Genomic DNA, 16,832 nt, shown 5'->3' on the forward strand with positions numbered 1-16,832 from the left:
AAAGCACTGGTGCCAACACTGTAGTAATTAATTAAGGTAAGAAATGTCAATAGACGCCAAAACTAGCAGACAAGAACAGAAAGAGAAACGAGATCTTTGTATAATGTCAGATGTGTCCTCATGGAATACTTAATAGAACAGCTTCAGAGTAAGACATCTGTCAATCCATCCCATCACCCTAAATGTAGGACACCCTACAAAACCTTAAATGAGCAAGAATATACCACTCATAATAACTTTGAAACAAATATTATGCTTTTGGATTTCTAGTCTTTTGAGAAAAGTTATAGGCAAATGATTAGAGCACTTGAAAATATTTTTTAAGCCATGTGCATGACATCTTTTTTAAAAAAAATTATTTATTATTTATTTGAAAGGCAGAGTTACAGAGAGGCAGAGGCAAAGAGAGAGAGAGGGAGGGAGGGAGGGAAGGAGGGTGAGAGAGGTCTTTCATCTGATGGTTCACTCCCTAGTTGGCCGCAACGGCTGGAGCTACACTGATCCAAAACCAGGAGCCAGGAACTTCCTCTGGGTCTCCCACGCAGGTGCAGGGGCCCAAGGACTTGGGCCATCTTCTACTGCTTTCCCAGGCCATAGTAGAGAGCTGGATCGGAAGTGGAACAGCCAGGTCTTGAACTGGCACCCATATGGGATGCCAGCACTGCAGGCGGCAGCTTAACCCACTACACCACAGTGCCGGACCCTTGAAAATATTTTTAAATCCATTGTGAAAATAGTAAAAACCTTACTGCAAAAGTTACTTTTATTTAATATTCAATCAAACAAAAGATTACATAATAACTGATCTATAATATAAAACACATTCACGTGAGAATTGCCTAGAATAGGCGGGCTCACTAGGCTAATCCTCCGCCTGCGGCGCTGGCACCCCGGGTTCTAGTCCTGGTTGGGGCGCCAGTTCTGTCCCAGTTGCTCCTCTTCCAGTCCAGCTCTCTGCTGTGGCCTGGGAGTGCAGTGGAGGATGGCCCAAGTGCTTGGGCCCTGCATCTGCATGGGAGACCGGGAAGAAGCACCTGGCTCCTGGCTTCGGATCGGTGCAGCGCTGGCCGTAGTGGCCATTTGGGGAGTGAACCAACGGAAGGAAGACCTTTCTCTCTGTCTCTCTCTCTCACTGTCTAACTCTGCCTGTCAAAAATAAATAAAAATAAATAAATAAATAAATAAAAAATAGAATAGGTTGTCATTTCATTTCAAGGGATGCATTGTATTTCAGACTATCAGTATTTGCAAGTAGCTGTCCTGGGGCCAGTGTTGTGGCACAGTAGGCTAAACCTCCACCTGTGGTGCTCACATCCCAAACGGGTGCAGGTTCAAGTCTCGGCTGCTCCACTTCTGATCCAGCTCTCTCCTAATGGCCTGCAAAAGCAGTGGAAGGTGGCCCAAGTGCTTGGGCCCTTGCGCCCATGTGGGAGACCCAGAAGAAGCTCCTGGCTCCTGGTTTTGGATTGGCCCAGCTCCAGCCATTACAGCCATCTGGGGAGTGAACCAGTGGATGGAAGACCTCTCTTTCTGCTCTCCCTCTCTCTCTCTCTCTCTGTAACTCTGCCTCTCAAATAAATTAATTTTTAAAAAGATTTATTAAAAGATAAAGTAGCTATCTTATAAACAGAACACTGATGCAATATTTACAGATAGTAATGTGCAGTGTACTGCACCCTGCCTGACACACTCTTTTTTTTTTTGACAGGCAGAGTGGACAGTGAGAGAGAGACACAGAGAGAAAGGTCTTCCTTTGCCATTGGTTCATCCTCCAGTGGCCGGCGCGGCCGGCACACCGTGCTGATCCCAAGCCAGGAGCCAGGTGCTTCTCCTGGTCTCCCATGGGGTGCAGGGCCAAGCACTTGGGCCATCCTCCACTGCACTCCCGGGCCACAGCAGAGAGCTGGCCTGGAAGAGGGGTAACTGAGACAGAATCTGGTGCCCCAACCGGGACTAGAACCTGGTGTGCCGGCGCCCCAAGGCGGAGGATTAGCCTATTGAGCCGCGGCGCCGGCCATGCCTGACACACTCTTAACACGTTGCTGCTGTGGTCATCTGGGGACAAGTTGTGACCTGGGTGCTCGGGAGTAAGGTGGCTCCACACATGCTTGAAGTGGTAGAGAACCCACAATCACACTCTGTTTTTCGATCATCTATTCACTGATTATGACTTGTTGGTCCACCTTTGAAACACTGGTTTTTAAACTACAGACACCATGAGGGAAAATGGACAAAACAGGTGTCCTTTGACGCCAACAGCACTGATGAAAACACATTCTACACAAATAATGAAACGCTCATGGTAAAGTGGTCACATAAGAAATGTGTTGTTGTTGGAACAAACCACAGCGGAGTGGAACCACGTGGCAAAGTTCAACGACAGGAAAAAGAAACCAAGGGCAGAGCCAGCGTTCTCTTTACAGGAATTGGGCGCCTACAACAATGTCAGTGCTGCTGTGGGTAAGCACCACTGTTCAGCTTCCAAATAATTCACTTTTGTTAGAGGTAAAACAATGATATTGGCCTTTGTCCATTTGAATCAGCGACACGTGTATCATAAACGCAAGGATTACGCACAAATTGGTGAACAAAGACAATAAAGATCTCATAAGTCTGCAGGATTTCAAGAGACACCTACTTAGCATTCCTACAACAAAGCCATGAGGAAGCGTCAGGAGGAAGAGAGAGTGACACTCCTGCACCTGCCACTGTCCAAACTGATATCAGATTTGACACGAGAAGCGTGTTATTCCCAAACGCAGGAACAATGATGATATCAAAACAAGCCATGCTGTGGAAAGCTGACAACGTATTGTCAACAATGTAATGGAACCCTCTGAAGTGTTTTGCTCCTTTCCACCAAAAATAATTACTGACAGGCCATGAAAGTCACTTCCCTGCACGCTGTGTAATATATGAAAGGATTTCATATTTGCCCAATGACCTATTTATAGGATGGCTTACAGATATGTAAAAGATACCGTACTGTCACAATGTCTTATTTACAGGGCAATCGGTCTCTTTGTTAATGATAATAAAGGATATATAAACTCTACGTGATGATTTACAACCTATTTTGATACATGTGTCAATTTTGTTGAAATGTTTACAGAATCAGACCTTGGGACTTAATGGGTTAATCAAGTGAGTGACATCACCTCCAGCAGTCACAGGCCATATCAACCTATCTCACTGGGCCTACAGAAGCAATGAGAACCCAGACAGAGTCAGTTCCCCAATACTCTGGCCAGAAATGCTCTCTTAGGCTGTTCATGAAGAAACATCTACAGGCCAAGGGGCTTCTCATAAATGACTGACCTGGAACCTTCCAAACTGTCAAGGTCATAGACATCATGAAGGACTGAGGCTGAAGGGACTAAGCAGAGGGAAACCTGGGGGCAGCGGGTGGTCTGGATGGAGCCTTCTGCGACCCAGGACCTGTCGGGATGACAGGCAAAGCCTGCGAGGAGTCCTGTGGTGCAGGAGTGTTCTCTGCAGGATTCTTGCTTCTTTCCTGTAGTTGCTAAAACACTTTCATGATGGAAGGTAAAAAGACAAACTCCAGGGGGTTGGAAAAGAGCTTTCTCTGGGGTCAGGATGAGCCAGCCTCGGCGGGGAAGGTGGCCTGGGGAACTGCACGTACTGGGGATTTGGACATTATCCTGGGCACTTAGCACAGGCCTGGGGAGGGGGCAAGGCCACCCCAGGGAAGACACAAAACTTCTCAGGTCCCTCCCTCCTCCTGTGGAACCAGAAGCTTCACCCGCTAGGGAAGAGCAGGTCAGCTGATGGAGCATGTCCACCTGAGGCTCCGCACCCAAGGCCTACAGCGGGGGGGCCCATGGCCACACCTGGGAGGCGAACAAACCCCAGATTTTGGTGAGCTGGTCTGAGGAGGGGTCTGGGCACTGGTGTAGTTTAGAAGCTCCCCTCTCGCATTGTCCTGCCAGGATGGAGAAGCACGAGTGCTGTAGGAAGACCACCGTGAGGCTGGGGTGGGCACCCCTGCTCTGCACCTGGCCTGAGACTAAGGAGTACAAGGGCACAGAAATCTTTGTTTATGAAAACTGAAGAGAAAGTCAACCACGGATTTAAAAACCAAGCCAAGCCAACAACCAGAAAAGCTAGCTTTGCTTATGAATGTGGACACGAAAATCCTAACTCAAAACAAAATCAAACAGAACAAACATCACGACCAAATTGTGTTTGTCTCAGGAACACTGCAATGGTGAAATGGGAGAATAGAACCATAAATCACCGTGCCAACAGATGAAAGCAGAAAAACCAGGTGAACAGCTCAATAAATGGAAAAATAACGTCATAAAATTAAATCTACTTAGGATTTAAAAAAAAAAATCCAAAAGAACAATTTCCAGCAAAGCAGGATTAAAAAAAGAATTGTCTTAACCCGACCCAGGCTAGCTATATAAAAAGGTCACCTGCCATAAATTTCAGTGTCATACTTGATGATAAAACCTTCAAATAATCGCTTTAAAGTTGGTGATAAAACAAAGATTGTCTGCTATCACTCCTCCAATCCAATATGATACCAAGGTTATAGCCCTCCCAGCAAGATCACAAAATAAATAGAGAGAACAGAAAAGAGAAAGGATGTAAAGATTTCAAAGCAAGAAACAAAAGCATCGCTATGAGCAGATGATGTGACCTCTTCACTGAGAAGTAGAGTAGAACAAAGAAATGAGGATTCTGCACACACCCCGGGCTGACCGGCCACCAGCCTCCCAGCTTGTGACCCAGGCAGGGGACTCCAAACCTACACCTCCCTGCTGAACAGTGTAATGACAGCAGCCACAGAGCCACTAGGAGGACGGAATGCCACAGTGTTTGTGAAAACAGAGCACAGCAGAGTTTGCTACCTAAACAAAACTACTCAGCAGATCTGCACTGTTCCTGTGTCCCAGCAAAGGCAGCCAAAGTGATTAAAACAATCCTACATTAATTCACCCTCACGACAGCTTTGCAAATGATACTACTGACTACAGGCGAGGAAACAAAGGCTCACAGGAGGAGTTCAGAAATCTGCCACTGCCTCCGGCCTCTTGGCTAAGAGCAAGTGAAGAAATGCGCCCAAGCTACAGAGCGTGTCGGGGTGTGGGCAGGGGAGAGGCTGTAGAAGCAGAAGCCAATCGGACCCAAAGCTCGTGTCTTTGAGAAACACCAGTGGCCCCTCAGTTTTCCTGCCCTTCTGACAGCAGGAAGAAGGTAGCGATAGGTATCTCAGTGCTTTGACCAGAAGAAAAGTTAATAAAAATACATCTAAGCCAATGGAAAGGCATTCCCCATTGGGATTCAATAGCATATCAACAGGAGTAATCTGGAAATGTGTGTGTGTGTGTGTGCGTGTGTGGTGTGGTGTGTGGTGTGTGGTGTGCTGTTGGAGTCGAGGGAGACCTCGCCTGCTGACACAATACATTTCAAGCCTTGTGGAATCAGGGCATGAAGAACCAGATTAATAGAATGGAATAAGAAGTTCAGAGACAGAGTTCAGAAATAGACCCAAGTGCATATGGGAATTCAATGTTACGAATCAGGGGGGAAAATGGACTTTTGAAAAAAAAAAAGATTGATTTATTTATTTAAAGCCATACCATGAGACTGTGTGTGTTGGGGGGAGACAGACAGGGAGGGGGAGAGGGAGGGAGATCTTTTATCTGATGGCTTACTCCTCAAATGGCTGCAACAGCCAGGGCTGGGCCAGGCTGAAGTCAGGAGCCAGAACTCCATCCGGGTCTCCCCCGTGGGTGCAGGGGCCCAAGCACTTAGGCCATCATCTGCTGCCTTCCCAGGCCCATTGGTAGGGAGCTGCGTGGAGGACTTAAACCAGTACTTGGATATGGAATGCCAGCGTTGCAAGTGGTAGCTCAATCCACTGTGCCACAATGCTGGCCTCCCAAAGAAGGACTTGTAAACAAACAGCACTGGGGCAATTGTACAGCTGTTTGTAAAGTGATAAACAGGATTCACATCTCCCACCATATACAAGGACGAGTTTCAAATAGATGCAGTGTTAAACGTAAAAGTGAAACCGTGAAAGTGGAACAGAAAATTGAGTGCATTCCTTTACAACCTGAAAGGGAGGGGAGACCACATCATCTAGGACTCAAAAACCCAAAATATACAAGCAAGTTCTCATAAATTAAACTTCAGGGCTTACACCCACACTGTGAGGGGAATGTTATGTAAAACACTATAACCTATACAGGAAGGAGTGGTGACGTGCTCACATGTGCAGTCACCGGTTGATCCAGCAAACCCACCCCTAGAAGTGACTGTCAGGTACTGTGGCAAAAATAAAAAGGATTATGGGAAAGACTAACAATGAGCTTTTTAGAAGAATAGTGGTCTCCGGACCCTAAAGAGATCCACACCCTGATCTCTGTGTCCTCTCACACAGCAGGGGGGACTGCACATGTGAATAAGGTCCACGGCCTTAAAATGGGGAGATCACCCGGGGGTCCGAAGTAAGAAATGAATCCTTGACTGTGGAAGAGGGAGTAGAGGGGGAGGAGGGAACGGTAGCCCCAGGAGGCTCTGAAGATGCAGGGCGGGGCCAGGAGCCTGGACCATGGCAACATCTAGAAGTTGGAATGATCCCAGCTGACCGCCAGTGAGAAAATGGGCTACAGACCTACAGCCATGAGAACTGGATTCTGAGAGCCCGAGTGAGTTTGTTGGTGAATACTCCCACCGCCAGTCCCACCCCAAAGCCTGCCCAGGGACACCTGCATTTCAGACCACGAGACCCACGCTGGAATTCTAGACTACAGAACCGTAAGAGGAGGCACCGATGCCGTAGAAGCCACCAGGCTTTGACACTTTGTTATGGCTGCAACAGAGAAATGAACACCTAACCCAAGGTCCATGAGTAGAGGACGTGCTAAATGAACACCCGTGGGATGGACGCACAGGGCTCCTCAGGGTGCGCCACCAGTGAGGACAGCAAGGTGCAGGACGCCATGTTCTTTGGATATGGGCTTATGTTATAACAAAAACAGGGAAAAATCAAAATCTAAATAGCTACGGATATCCTGAGGGGACAAAAGAGCGCCGGTAACCTGTACCTGCTGGTTCTTCACAGCCCTGACTCTGGGAGCAGGCACAGGACTGCCGTGCTCAAAGATAAATGTGTGATGTTCTAACAACTTTTAAAGAGAAAAGCAATTAAAAAACAAAAACTCTAAAGTGAATGAACTGGGTTCTGTATAAGTTGATGACATAACCACAGAGAGAACTGTGCTAGGCGTCTTAACTCAGAACTCCTACTGCACGTGCCAGGGGTGCTTCAAACTGCAGTCAGTAGTCTGTTAGCTATACCACTGAAATTGCCGTCTTGAAACTCTTAACAGAAGGTTTAGGATGAAGAAAAGAAGTAATTATGTTAGGGTTTCTAAAACACAATTTTAATATGAGCGAGAAAATATTTAAAAATACAAGGTTCATATTTTAATTTTGATTGGAAATATCAACATGAACTGCTAATGTTGGAAGAATACATGTTTCCTCTGTGAGAGCTGGGAAGGTCTGGGAGCAGTGACCAGAGAGTAGCCGTGACCAACCATCTACCCACCCGCCTCAGGGCCCAGGTCGCTCCTTTTTTTTTTTTTTTTTTTGACAGGCAGAGTGGACAGTGATAGAGAGAGAGACAGAGAGAAAGGTCTTCCTTTTGCCGTTGGTTCACCCTCCAATGACCGCTGCGGCCGGCGCACCACGCTGATCCGAAGCCAGGAGCCAGGTGCTTCTCCTGGTCTCCCATGGAGTGCAGGGCCCAAGCACTTGGGCCATCCTCCACTGCACTCCCGGGCCACAGCAGAGAGCTGGCCTGGAAGAGGGGCAACCGGGACAGAATCCAGCGCCCCGACTGGAACTAGAACCTGGTGTGCCGGCGCCGCAAGGTGGAGGATTAGCCTAGTGAGCCGCGGCGCCGACCATAGATTGCTTCTTTTTAAAGCATTTTATTTATTTATTTATTTATTCATTCATTCATTCGTTCATTCATTCATTTTATTTGAAAGGCAAGGAGCCAGGGCAGAGACGGAGAGAAGAGGGAGGGCGAGTAGAAAACAGGGAGGGAGTGAGGGAGAAAGGGAGAGAGAGAGGGGAGGAGGGAAAGAAGGGAGAGGGAAAGAAATTTTCCACTCGCTAGTTTACTCCATGAATGCTTGCAGCAGCCAGGGGCTGGGCCAGAAAGAAGCCAGGAGCCAGGAACTCAACCTGAGTCTCCCATGCGCACGACAGGGACCCAGCTACCTGAGCCATCACCTGCTTTCTCCCAGGGAAGGAGGCTGGACTGGAAGCAGAGCCAGGGACCTGACCCAGGAGGCTCTCCAACACAGGGTGTGGGCATCCCAAGCAGTGACTTAACCACTGTGCCGAACCCCCACCCTCTGGGTTGCTTCCTCAGTATCGCTGACACTGAAACCAAAGCCGTCTAGACATGGCTCCATCCGGGCTTGGGCTGGGAGGCCCAACGTTGTCCTGACACTGGGGCGCACGGAAAGACTGGGACCAGGAAGGACTGAATACCGACCACAGGTGACTGAAATCTGCAGGTGTCACAACCTGTGCCTTTGTACTGGTACTCGGGGAGAGAGACGACAGGATGAACACAGAACAGAAAGTACCTCTGTGACCGTGAAGTCACTGGGGGACTAGTTCCTTACCCTGAAAACTGGTAATTAAAGGAAATGTTGAGCATTTATTTTGCCTTCCTGAATTTCAAGGTTACTGAATAGTCTGGGGATGAGGGAAGGGCTGCTTGTCGCTAAATGAGCAAAGTTTGACAGAATTAGAAAATCACCATTTTTAGTATCCTAAGAAAGGAATTCCTCAGGCAAAGATCGTGGCTAGAGGGAACCATGAGCAGGAAGCTGAGGAGGGAAAGCACACCGGAGGGACCAGGCTGCTACACCTGTGTTCCTAAGAGCAGGACGACCACATCCTAGGCACCGCCTGAGCTGATGCGGTGTGGAGTCCAGAAGAACCCAGGAAGTGTTAGGTTAAGGGAGGGCAGGTGGAGAGACAGAGAGGGAAGGAAGGAAGAGAGGAAAGAGCATAGGAAGGAAGGGGAGGGGGGAGAGCAGGGGAGAGGGGAGGAGGGGGAGAGAGGAAAGGGGGAGAGCGGGGCGGGGAGAGTGGGGAGAGGGGAGGGGAGAGGAAAGGGGGAAGAGCAGGGGAGAGGAGAAGGGAGGAGAGTAGGGAAGAGGAGGGGAGGAGAATAGGGGAGAGGAGAGGGTAGGAGAGAAGGGGAGAGGAGAGGGGAAGAGAGTGGGAAGAGGGGAGGGGAGAGGAGAGTGGGGAGAGGGGAGGAGCTCAGGGGAGAGGGGAGAGCAGGAGAGCAGGAGGAAGAGAGGGGAGGAGAGCAGGGGAGAGGAGAGGGGGGAAAGCAGGGGAGGGGGAGGGGAGGAGAGCAGGGGGGGAGAGCAGGGGAAAGGAGAGAGAGGGAGCAAGGGGGGAAGGACAGAAGGATAGGAGGAGGGAGTGAGGGAGAAATAGAGGAACAGTAGAAACTGAATCCCGCCAAGCTTTTTCAATGACGTCCAGTGGACAGGGCATGAGGGCTACAGGGACAGTCACATGGTACCACAAAACAATGAGCAGGTGCTCCTCCAGTGTACACCGTCTTGAGACAACTGACTGGCTTTTCAACAGGAAATGGCACAGGGGAGGAAGAGGGTAGGGGATCTCCCAGATGAACATAAATTAATCTGCGGTGACCAAAAGCAGACGAGTGGTTGTCAGGTAGGGTTCCAGGGTGCGTACGATGGGCGATGATGGACAAGCTCATCACCGTGACCGCAGGGACGGTTTCACAGGTGAACAGATGTGTATGTTGAAGTCAGAATCATCAAGCCACCTGCCCTACAGCACACGTGTCCCTTGGTATCCACAAGGAGGAAAGCCCAGTATGCACATGGACTCGCACATCCCATCTACAAAGTGGTGCAACCTAAGGCACAAGGCCCCAAGGGGAACAAGGATGCTAAGGCCAGAGATCACCATACACAGAGGGAATCACAGCTACATTTGCATCTTTAGTCTGGGAAGTTCTCCGTGCGGGTGCTGATGGTTTTAGACATGCACGTGCAGGCCTGTGGGGATGGAAGGGCTGGTGGGTTGCTTCAGCCAGGACACAGAGGGGCCTGGGGACTGTGGCAGTGTCCTGGGAACTACTCAGTCTGGGTGATAGGTTCCCTGTGCTACTCTGTGCTTTGGGGTGTGGTGAAAACATTGTATGCTAACAATACAAAGTGTGGGGCAGAGGCCTAGCGTGAACACACAGAGGCAGAGAAAGCTGCCGTGGATTTATCATGTCACTTCCTCTCCCTGGGAAAACTGGAAGACAACACAGCCCAGACTCTTGCAGGAGAATTGGAGCCATGCAACCAAGCCTGTAAGCAAGGCGTGGGCAGAAGCCATGCTAGTCACGCCAGCCTGCTCTGGGAGCACAGAACGAAGCGTGCGGAGCCATGACGTGGTTTCTGTGGCCCAGCCCAACACCAGGTGCTCAAGCTGGGTGGTGGTGCCGGTCGCTGCTGTGAATGGAGTTCAGTTGCAGTGTCATCTGTAGCCCCTCAAAGACCAACCCAAGGCTCTGCACCCGGCTGCTTCGGCAGATGGACCCAGAGGTGTGAGAGGGTTTTCGTGAGATTTTACGACTTCGTATTTTCTTCTAAAGTGTCTTAGAGTTTGCTTCTATCACTTTGCTTTTCACTCACTGGGGAGCTGGTTTTTGCATTTGAAGTGAGGTGGGGAAACACTGTTATTTTTCCCAATAGTGGCCCCAGCCCCACTAATGGACCAGTGCGGCTTTGATGTTTGCATTTTCAGGATCTCACATAGATTTCCAGAAACGTTCCACTAAATGAAACTTGGAAGATGCACATAGGATTTACTTCCTAGTTTATGGTTGCTTTTTCAGAGTGAAATGTCTTACAATACAGCACACGTACAGTCAGGACAATCACCAGGATTTTACTACAGACAGAAACTGTTTTTAAACTCCACTCCTCCTCGAATTCCAGGTCTTGATTTTTTTTTCCCCTCCTACTTTTATTAGAATGCAGAACCGGCAGACTGTCCAGCACTTTGCACTGCTGGCATGATCTCATCCAAGTGACCCTGGCCCAGACCCCATACCCTCCACACTTGCTAGGGCCCCTGGAGTCAGACCCAGGTCTTCTGGGTGAGCCACCCCTGGCTCTCTGACTCACTTCACCTCAGCCACCCTGGCCCCCGCCCACCCTCAAGCACAAGGTGTACTCACCCCTCCCAGAGGCCGGGCGGCCTCCTCCACTGGAGAGAACGCTTCTCCCTCACGGCAGGAACTTGGTTGGCCCAAGCTGCCTGTCACACCCCCTGCCCAGAACTGCACCTGGGGTCGAACGCGCTCTGAAAACACTGTCAGATGGGTGCACAGGCTCCGACAGAGAAGTTGCCTCAATGAGCAATCCCATCATTGTTCGTGGTTGCTGGCTGTGATAGAGGATTTTTTTTTTTTAAAAAAAGCTCAATGATTTATGCTATGAAAGTTGACCACTTGAGTTTTAACTTGAACTTTAACCCTTATCAGCACTCTACAGCCGGATGCAACCCCTGTCTGGCGTCTCTTGTTTCCACTGTTTTTCCACATCCTGTTCCCAGCAGGCAAGGTGTCTCCAGTTCCTGCTTCCCTTCTCCAAGCGTGATTCCCTGTGATTCCCCTCCCAGCGGCCCCTGAGTGCACGCTGCTGGCCGTTCGGCACAGGCACGGCTCAGCCGCCCCTCACGCGCAGGGCCCCCCGTTGCCTTATGGGACACATACCTGCCCCTCCACAATCCACCTGCAGATGGATGTCTTCCCGTCGTAGCCTGGTCGGAACTGCAGTGTGGCTGAGCGAGGACTGATGTTGGAGATGACTAAGTTGGATGGGGCTCCAGGAAGGTCTAGGGATGAGGGAGAGAGAAGAGGCGAGGTTTAGATGAGGATACGGCCACCTGGGCGAAGGCTCAGTGTCAGGACGATCCTGTGCCAGAGAAGGATTTGTTCTCAACACCGTGAAAGCCGGCAGCAGCACAGCTCTGCCCAGGACGTCAGCACAACCTGACGTTTATATTAGCAGGGTCCCTGCGAGGCTCTGTGCCACCTGATAGCGGCACTGGCAGACACACACCTGACTCCTCTCTGTACACAGCAGGTAATTAATTAATGGTTGGATGACGAGTGGAATTCTTCCCGGGTGCTCAGATACCACTGAAAGCTGAAGGTTTGGCCGGCGCCGCTGCTCACTAGGCTAATCCTCTGCCTTGCGGCGCTGGCACACCGAGTTCTAGTCCCGGTTGGGGCGCCGGATTCTGTCCCGGTTGCCCCTCTTCCAGGCCAGCTCTCTGCTGTGGCCCAGGAGTGCAGTGGAGGATGGCCCAAGTGCTTGGGCCCTGCACCTGCATGGGAGACCAGGAGAAGCACCTGGCTCCTGCCTTCGGATCAGCGCAGTGCGCCGGCTGCGGCAGCCATTGGAGGGTGAACCAACGGCAAAAGGAAGACCTTTCTCTGTCTCTCTCTCACTGTCCACTCTGCCTGTCAAAAAAAAAAAAAAAGAAAAGAAAAGAAAAAAAAAAAAAAAAAGAAAGCTGAAGGTCTATGCTCATTCGTAGCTCCCAGGATGCCTGGGAGAGCAGGGAGGGGCGTGCCAGGGGCAGAGCACTGCCTGCGAGCTGCTCCCAGCCTAGGCACGGCCGGAGTCAGGTCCTGAGCCTCTGGCTTCCTGGGTCTGGTTTCCAAGACAACCAAATTCAGGTGACAGCGTGGAAGTCTGCCCATCCTACCTGTACTCAGTTGCTCTTGCAACAGAATCAGGTTGGGGTGGGGTGAGAACGAGGCTCCCACCTCCTGAGAGATGGTCCCATCCATCTGAGAGCCGGGGGACCTTGGGAAAGGCTGCTCCGCACTGCAGAGAGCCTGTCCCACCTGCAAGTGTGACCCTGTGGGCTTGGATGAGAGCTGTTGTAGCACTGTGTGACGAAAAAGGCTCTGGAGGGAGATAACAGGGTAAAACGAAGACAGGAAAACCGCAAAGCAAGTGTAGCCTGAGGAGTCCCTGGCTCGCCATCGCGCAGGTACTTAAGCCAGGCCTGCACGGAAACAGTAAAAGCACGCGGGTGATCAATTCCGTACTGGCTCCACCAGGGTCTCTAGGATCTCAAGGGTCCTTTCCACAGCCAGTTTAATGAATCTGAAGTAGAAAGTATTTAAACGAGAGCACGAGTGACTCGCTTCCTTCTAGCTCTCTGGATTCTTAACTGGTCCTCGGTCATTAATGTAATGTAGACTCCAAGCAGAGCAACGGACTACAGCTCCCCAAGGGACCATCACGGGATCTCACACGCAGCGAAGTGCGTACTGTGAAAAGCTATGCATCGATTTTACAGGGTTCTGTACCGAAATAAGTGTATCTTTTAATTCATTTTCCATGAGTTTTAAAAGTCCCCTTGCACTCAGAATGCTCAGGCGTGTCCTAGCATCAGGCTACCGGCACGAATGGCCTGTCCAGAAACAAGGCAGTGCACCTCCCTCACCCCCTTCACCTTGGTTTTGAGGGTTTTTCCCAACACCGTGGTGCCTCATCCTCCCCGGGGCTCGCCCGTCTGCTGGTGCAGGTGCAGGTGATCCCGGCAACACTGGCTGCCAAGGTTTCGGGGGCCGACCACGCCTTATGTGGCTGGTGCCCTGGCCATTCCCGGAAAACCTGGCGACGCACGCACAGGTGTGCTTCCACGGGGGCCCTCTCTCAGTGTGGGTCACTATCTGTATGTAATTGAGCAGCGGGCTGTCATCACTACCACTCAGGAAGTATTCACGCTATTTTAACTATGTGCGGTAGGAAGTGGGTTTAGATACTCAGTGTTTTATGGGCACTTCGTTAAAGAGGACATACAGTATTACTTTATTTTGTAAATGCATTTTTTCAAAATGCTGAGCTGCCTTTGAGCAATGACTCTCAAAGTGCAGTCCCGGTGGGCAGCACCGGCATCCTGTGAGAACTCGTTCTGCAGCAGATCCCTGGAGCCTCGGCCCAGAGCCGGGAGGGGGACACTGATGGTGGGTGTGTGACAAGGCCCCGTGAGGGTGGCTGGCCCATCTGAGACAGGAAGCCTTGCTGGGGAGGCAGCTTCACAGAGGGTCACAGGTCACGCGAGGCCCTAGCTCCCTTCACAACGGCCGGATGGCAGAGCTGTCTGGTGAGAGAGTAGTCCCCTGTGAGAGGCACGGCTGACGTGTGTGCTCCCAGAGGGACCTGTTTGTTCTGCATTTGTCTTGTGGTCTCGTCAGATGCTGTGTGTCTCTGCTCCAAGACACTCAATGGGTTGTGGCAGCTGAGCTGGAAGTGGGGGTAGCAGGGAGGACCGTGCTGGCTTCGGATGGATCTTTCAGGCCCTGTGAAGGGCAGGCGCTCCGTCCTCAGACACTAACACAGGGCGATCTGACATCTTTCCAAAGGCAAGAGACTTACAGCTTTAATCACTGAGCTGCGCTGATAGCCCCATGCTATTTTCCCACTTTAACCTGTATTTGTGACTTTCCTAGAAAAAAAAATTTCATTTTAAACAGAAGGTTTAAAATTGGGGAGAAAGTCGAGCAGCAATGTTCTAGAGCTAGAGTGTGAACACACAGGAAGGTGATACGAACCCCCAGGGACGCGGGAACAGGTGGCACCCACTCGCCCGGACACCCTCCTTGCCCACCCGCAGCCCGGATCCTGCCCCCTCTGCCTCTTCAGCTTTTCTCCCCTCCTCCTCCAACTTCCTTCTCTTACTGCAGGCCCACGCTGCTAGCGTGCTGCTACGGGGGCACCATTTTATCTCCTTCAGGTTTGCAATAGAAGTGCTCTCCACTTCCCCCTCACTCCCAAACAAGGTCTCTTCTCCCTTGGTTGAAGGTGGGAGCCTCAGGGCTGGCTCCTGATAGGGTGCCAACACCTGGGGTGCAAGTCTCCTCCCACCCCAGCACACTCCCACGGCCCCGTATGCTGGCAGGAGAGAGACAAAGCCATGTCCAAGGTCCTGGACGCCAGGCCAACGCCAAGTCGGTGGTCACCCTCACCCGTCCCTTTCAAGGCCCCCAGTGGCTTCTGCACGAATCGGCCCCCTCGAGTGGCAGAAACCTCTAAGAGGAGGCAGGAAATCCACATGTGTACTGACCTGGGGGCACTCCAGAGGAAATGGTGGATGAGGTGGCCAGGCCAGCCCCCACGGCGGTGATGGCCGCCACGTCGATGGTGTAGGTTGTCAGAGACGACAGTCCTTGGATCTTGTATTCGTGCGTGCTGCTGTTCAGAGTGTGCGTGAGACGTGAGGCGTTCTTCCCGTACACCTCCCAGGAAACCTGGTAGCCTGGTGAAGAAGAGGCGAGAGTGGAGCCAGGGCCTCCCGAAGGCCGGGGCTGAGGCCCAACCCCAGGTCCGGAACGACAGGGAGCTCAGAGAGGTCTGCAGGGGACGCGACAGGACCACCACCCCTCCGAAACGAGAGCCCTGGTCAAGGCCCCTTCCTCAGCCTCCCACAGGTATTGCAACCACACCCCTTCTCAGACCACATGCCTGCCTGCCCCCCAGACGGCAAGCTTCCTGGGGACAGAGGCCTGGCTGATATTGGTAACCTCAGTACCCCGTGCACAGACAGAAGAATGGTCGCTAGCCGGCTGCGCTCTATTTAACGTTCTCCTGTCCAATCCTGGAGGTGTTTAGCCAGTATCTCCGTTTTGACAATCTGATGCTGTCAGTAAACAGAGCCCCCATCAGCACCTGCCCTTGGCTTGCCTCTAGCCCGTGGGCACGCTCTGACGCTGCCCCTCCACGATGGCTGTGCACCCTTCCACTCCGCAAAGCACTGCGCCTGAGAAAGTTTGTCCTCACCCCAGTGCATGAGGTTTGCGTCCAGCCCTGCAGCTTCCATTTCTGAAGACCTTGTTTTCCTTGCAAAATTTAATTCCCCACACAGTTTGTTCACCGGGGCCTCGTGATCACAATTCTACTTTGGATTCCGTTGTGATTTAGGGCTTAGGGAAGCTCCAGAATCAAGCCCCTTGGAGGGGAGTTTATGTGATTAGAGAGAGCTTAAAAGGGGCTTGAAAAGAGGGAGACGCGATGGCAATCGCTCACAGACCCACAGCAGAGGAGAAGCGCTGAGCACCCTCGCTCTGCCTTCCACTCAGTCGATAAACTCGCCACATCGCAGCACGCGCTTCCCTCTCGTTCTGAGGAAAGCAGTAAATAATGCCGGGAAGGTGCACTTGCAGGTAGACAAGACTGTACAGTTCAGCATTGCAGACCTTAATATTTCAAAAAAAAAAGACCCACTGCCCGCTCGCTGTCCCCGCAGCCTTCGTGCGGCCCAGCAACTTCCAGCACAGGCAGCGTGTCTGCAGGCTGGGGGGCTGCCGAGGAGAACAGCAAAGGATACAGCTGCCAGGCGCTGGCCCACAGCCCACTGCTGAGTGCCTCGGAGCCAAGGGCTGGCTGCAGCCCCGCTGGCCTCTGGGCGGCTGCCCCAGCCCGTGGGGATCGCTGGACCGGCCTCCTCGTGGGCCCTGGTCCTTTGCCTCCTCACAGTGTGGGGGCAGGCAGGCTAGCTGGGCCAACCACTCGTGGCAGCCTCCTCCACGTGGCCCCAGTGCTGGATCTCAGCACCTTGGTCCCCTCTCCTGTCCAGCCAGCACTGAGCTGCTCCCTGAAACCACGGTGCTCCCCGGCAGCATCAGAAGCGAGGGAACAACTGCGTAACTGGAAACAAAAGCAAAACCTTCGGGCGATGAGCACCAACAACACGAGTGCTTACAA

General features: G+C 51.6%; 1 protein-coding gene across 1 annotated transcript in view; it reads right to left on the bottom strand.

Moving 5' to 3' along the window:
• The window catches only part of SDK1 (sidekick cell adhesion molecule 1), a 983,380-nt gene that overhangs the window by 126,952 nt on the left and 839,596 nt on the right, over positions 1-16,832 (bottom strand). The window contains exons 21-22 of the mRNA XM_062180134.1: positions 15,196-15,387; positions 11,822-11,943 (exon numbers count right to left, since the gene is read on the bottom strand). Coding sequence (XP_062036118.1) covers positions 11,822-11,943; positions 15,196-15,387 — 314 coding nt within the window. The remainder of the gene's footprint in view (positions 1-11,821; positions 11,944-15,195; positions 15,388-16,832) is intronic.

This window comes from Lepus europaeus, chromosome 21 (genome assembly GCF_033115175.1).
Source record: "Lepus europaeus isolate LE1 chromosome 21, mLepTim1.pri, whole genome shotgun sequence".
NCBI lineage: Eukaryota > Metazoa > Chordata > Mammalia > Lagomorpha > Leporidae > Lepus > Lepus europaeus.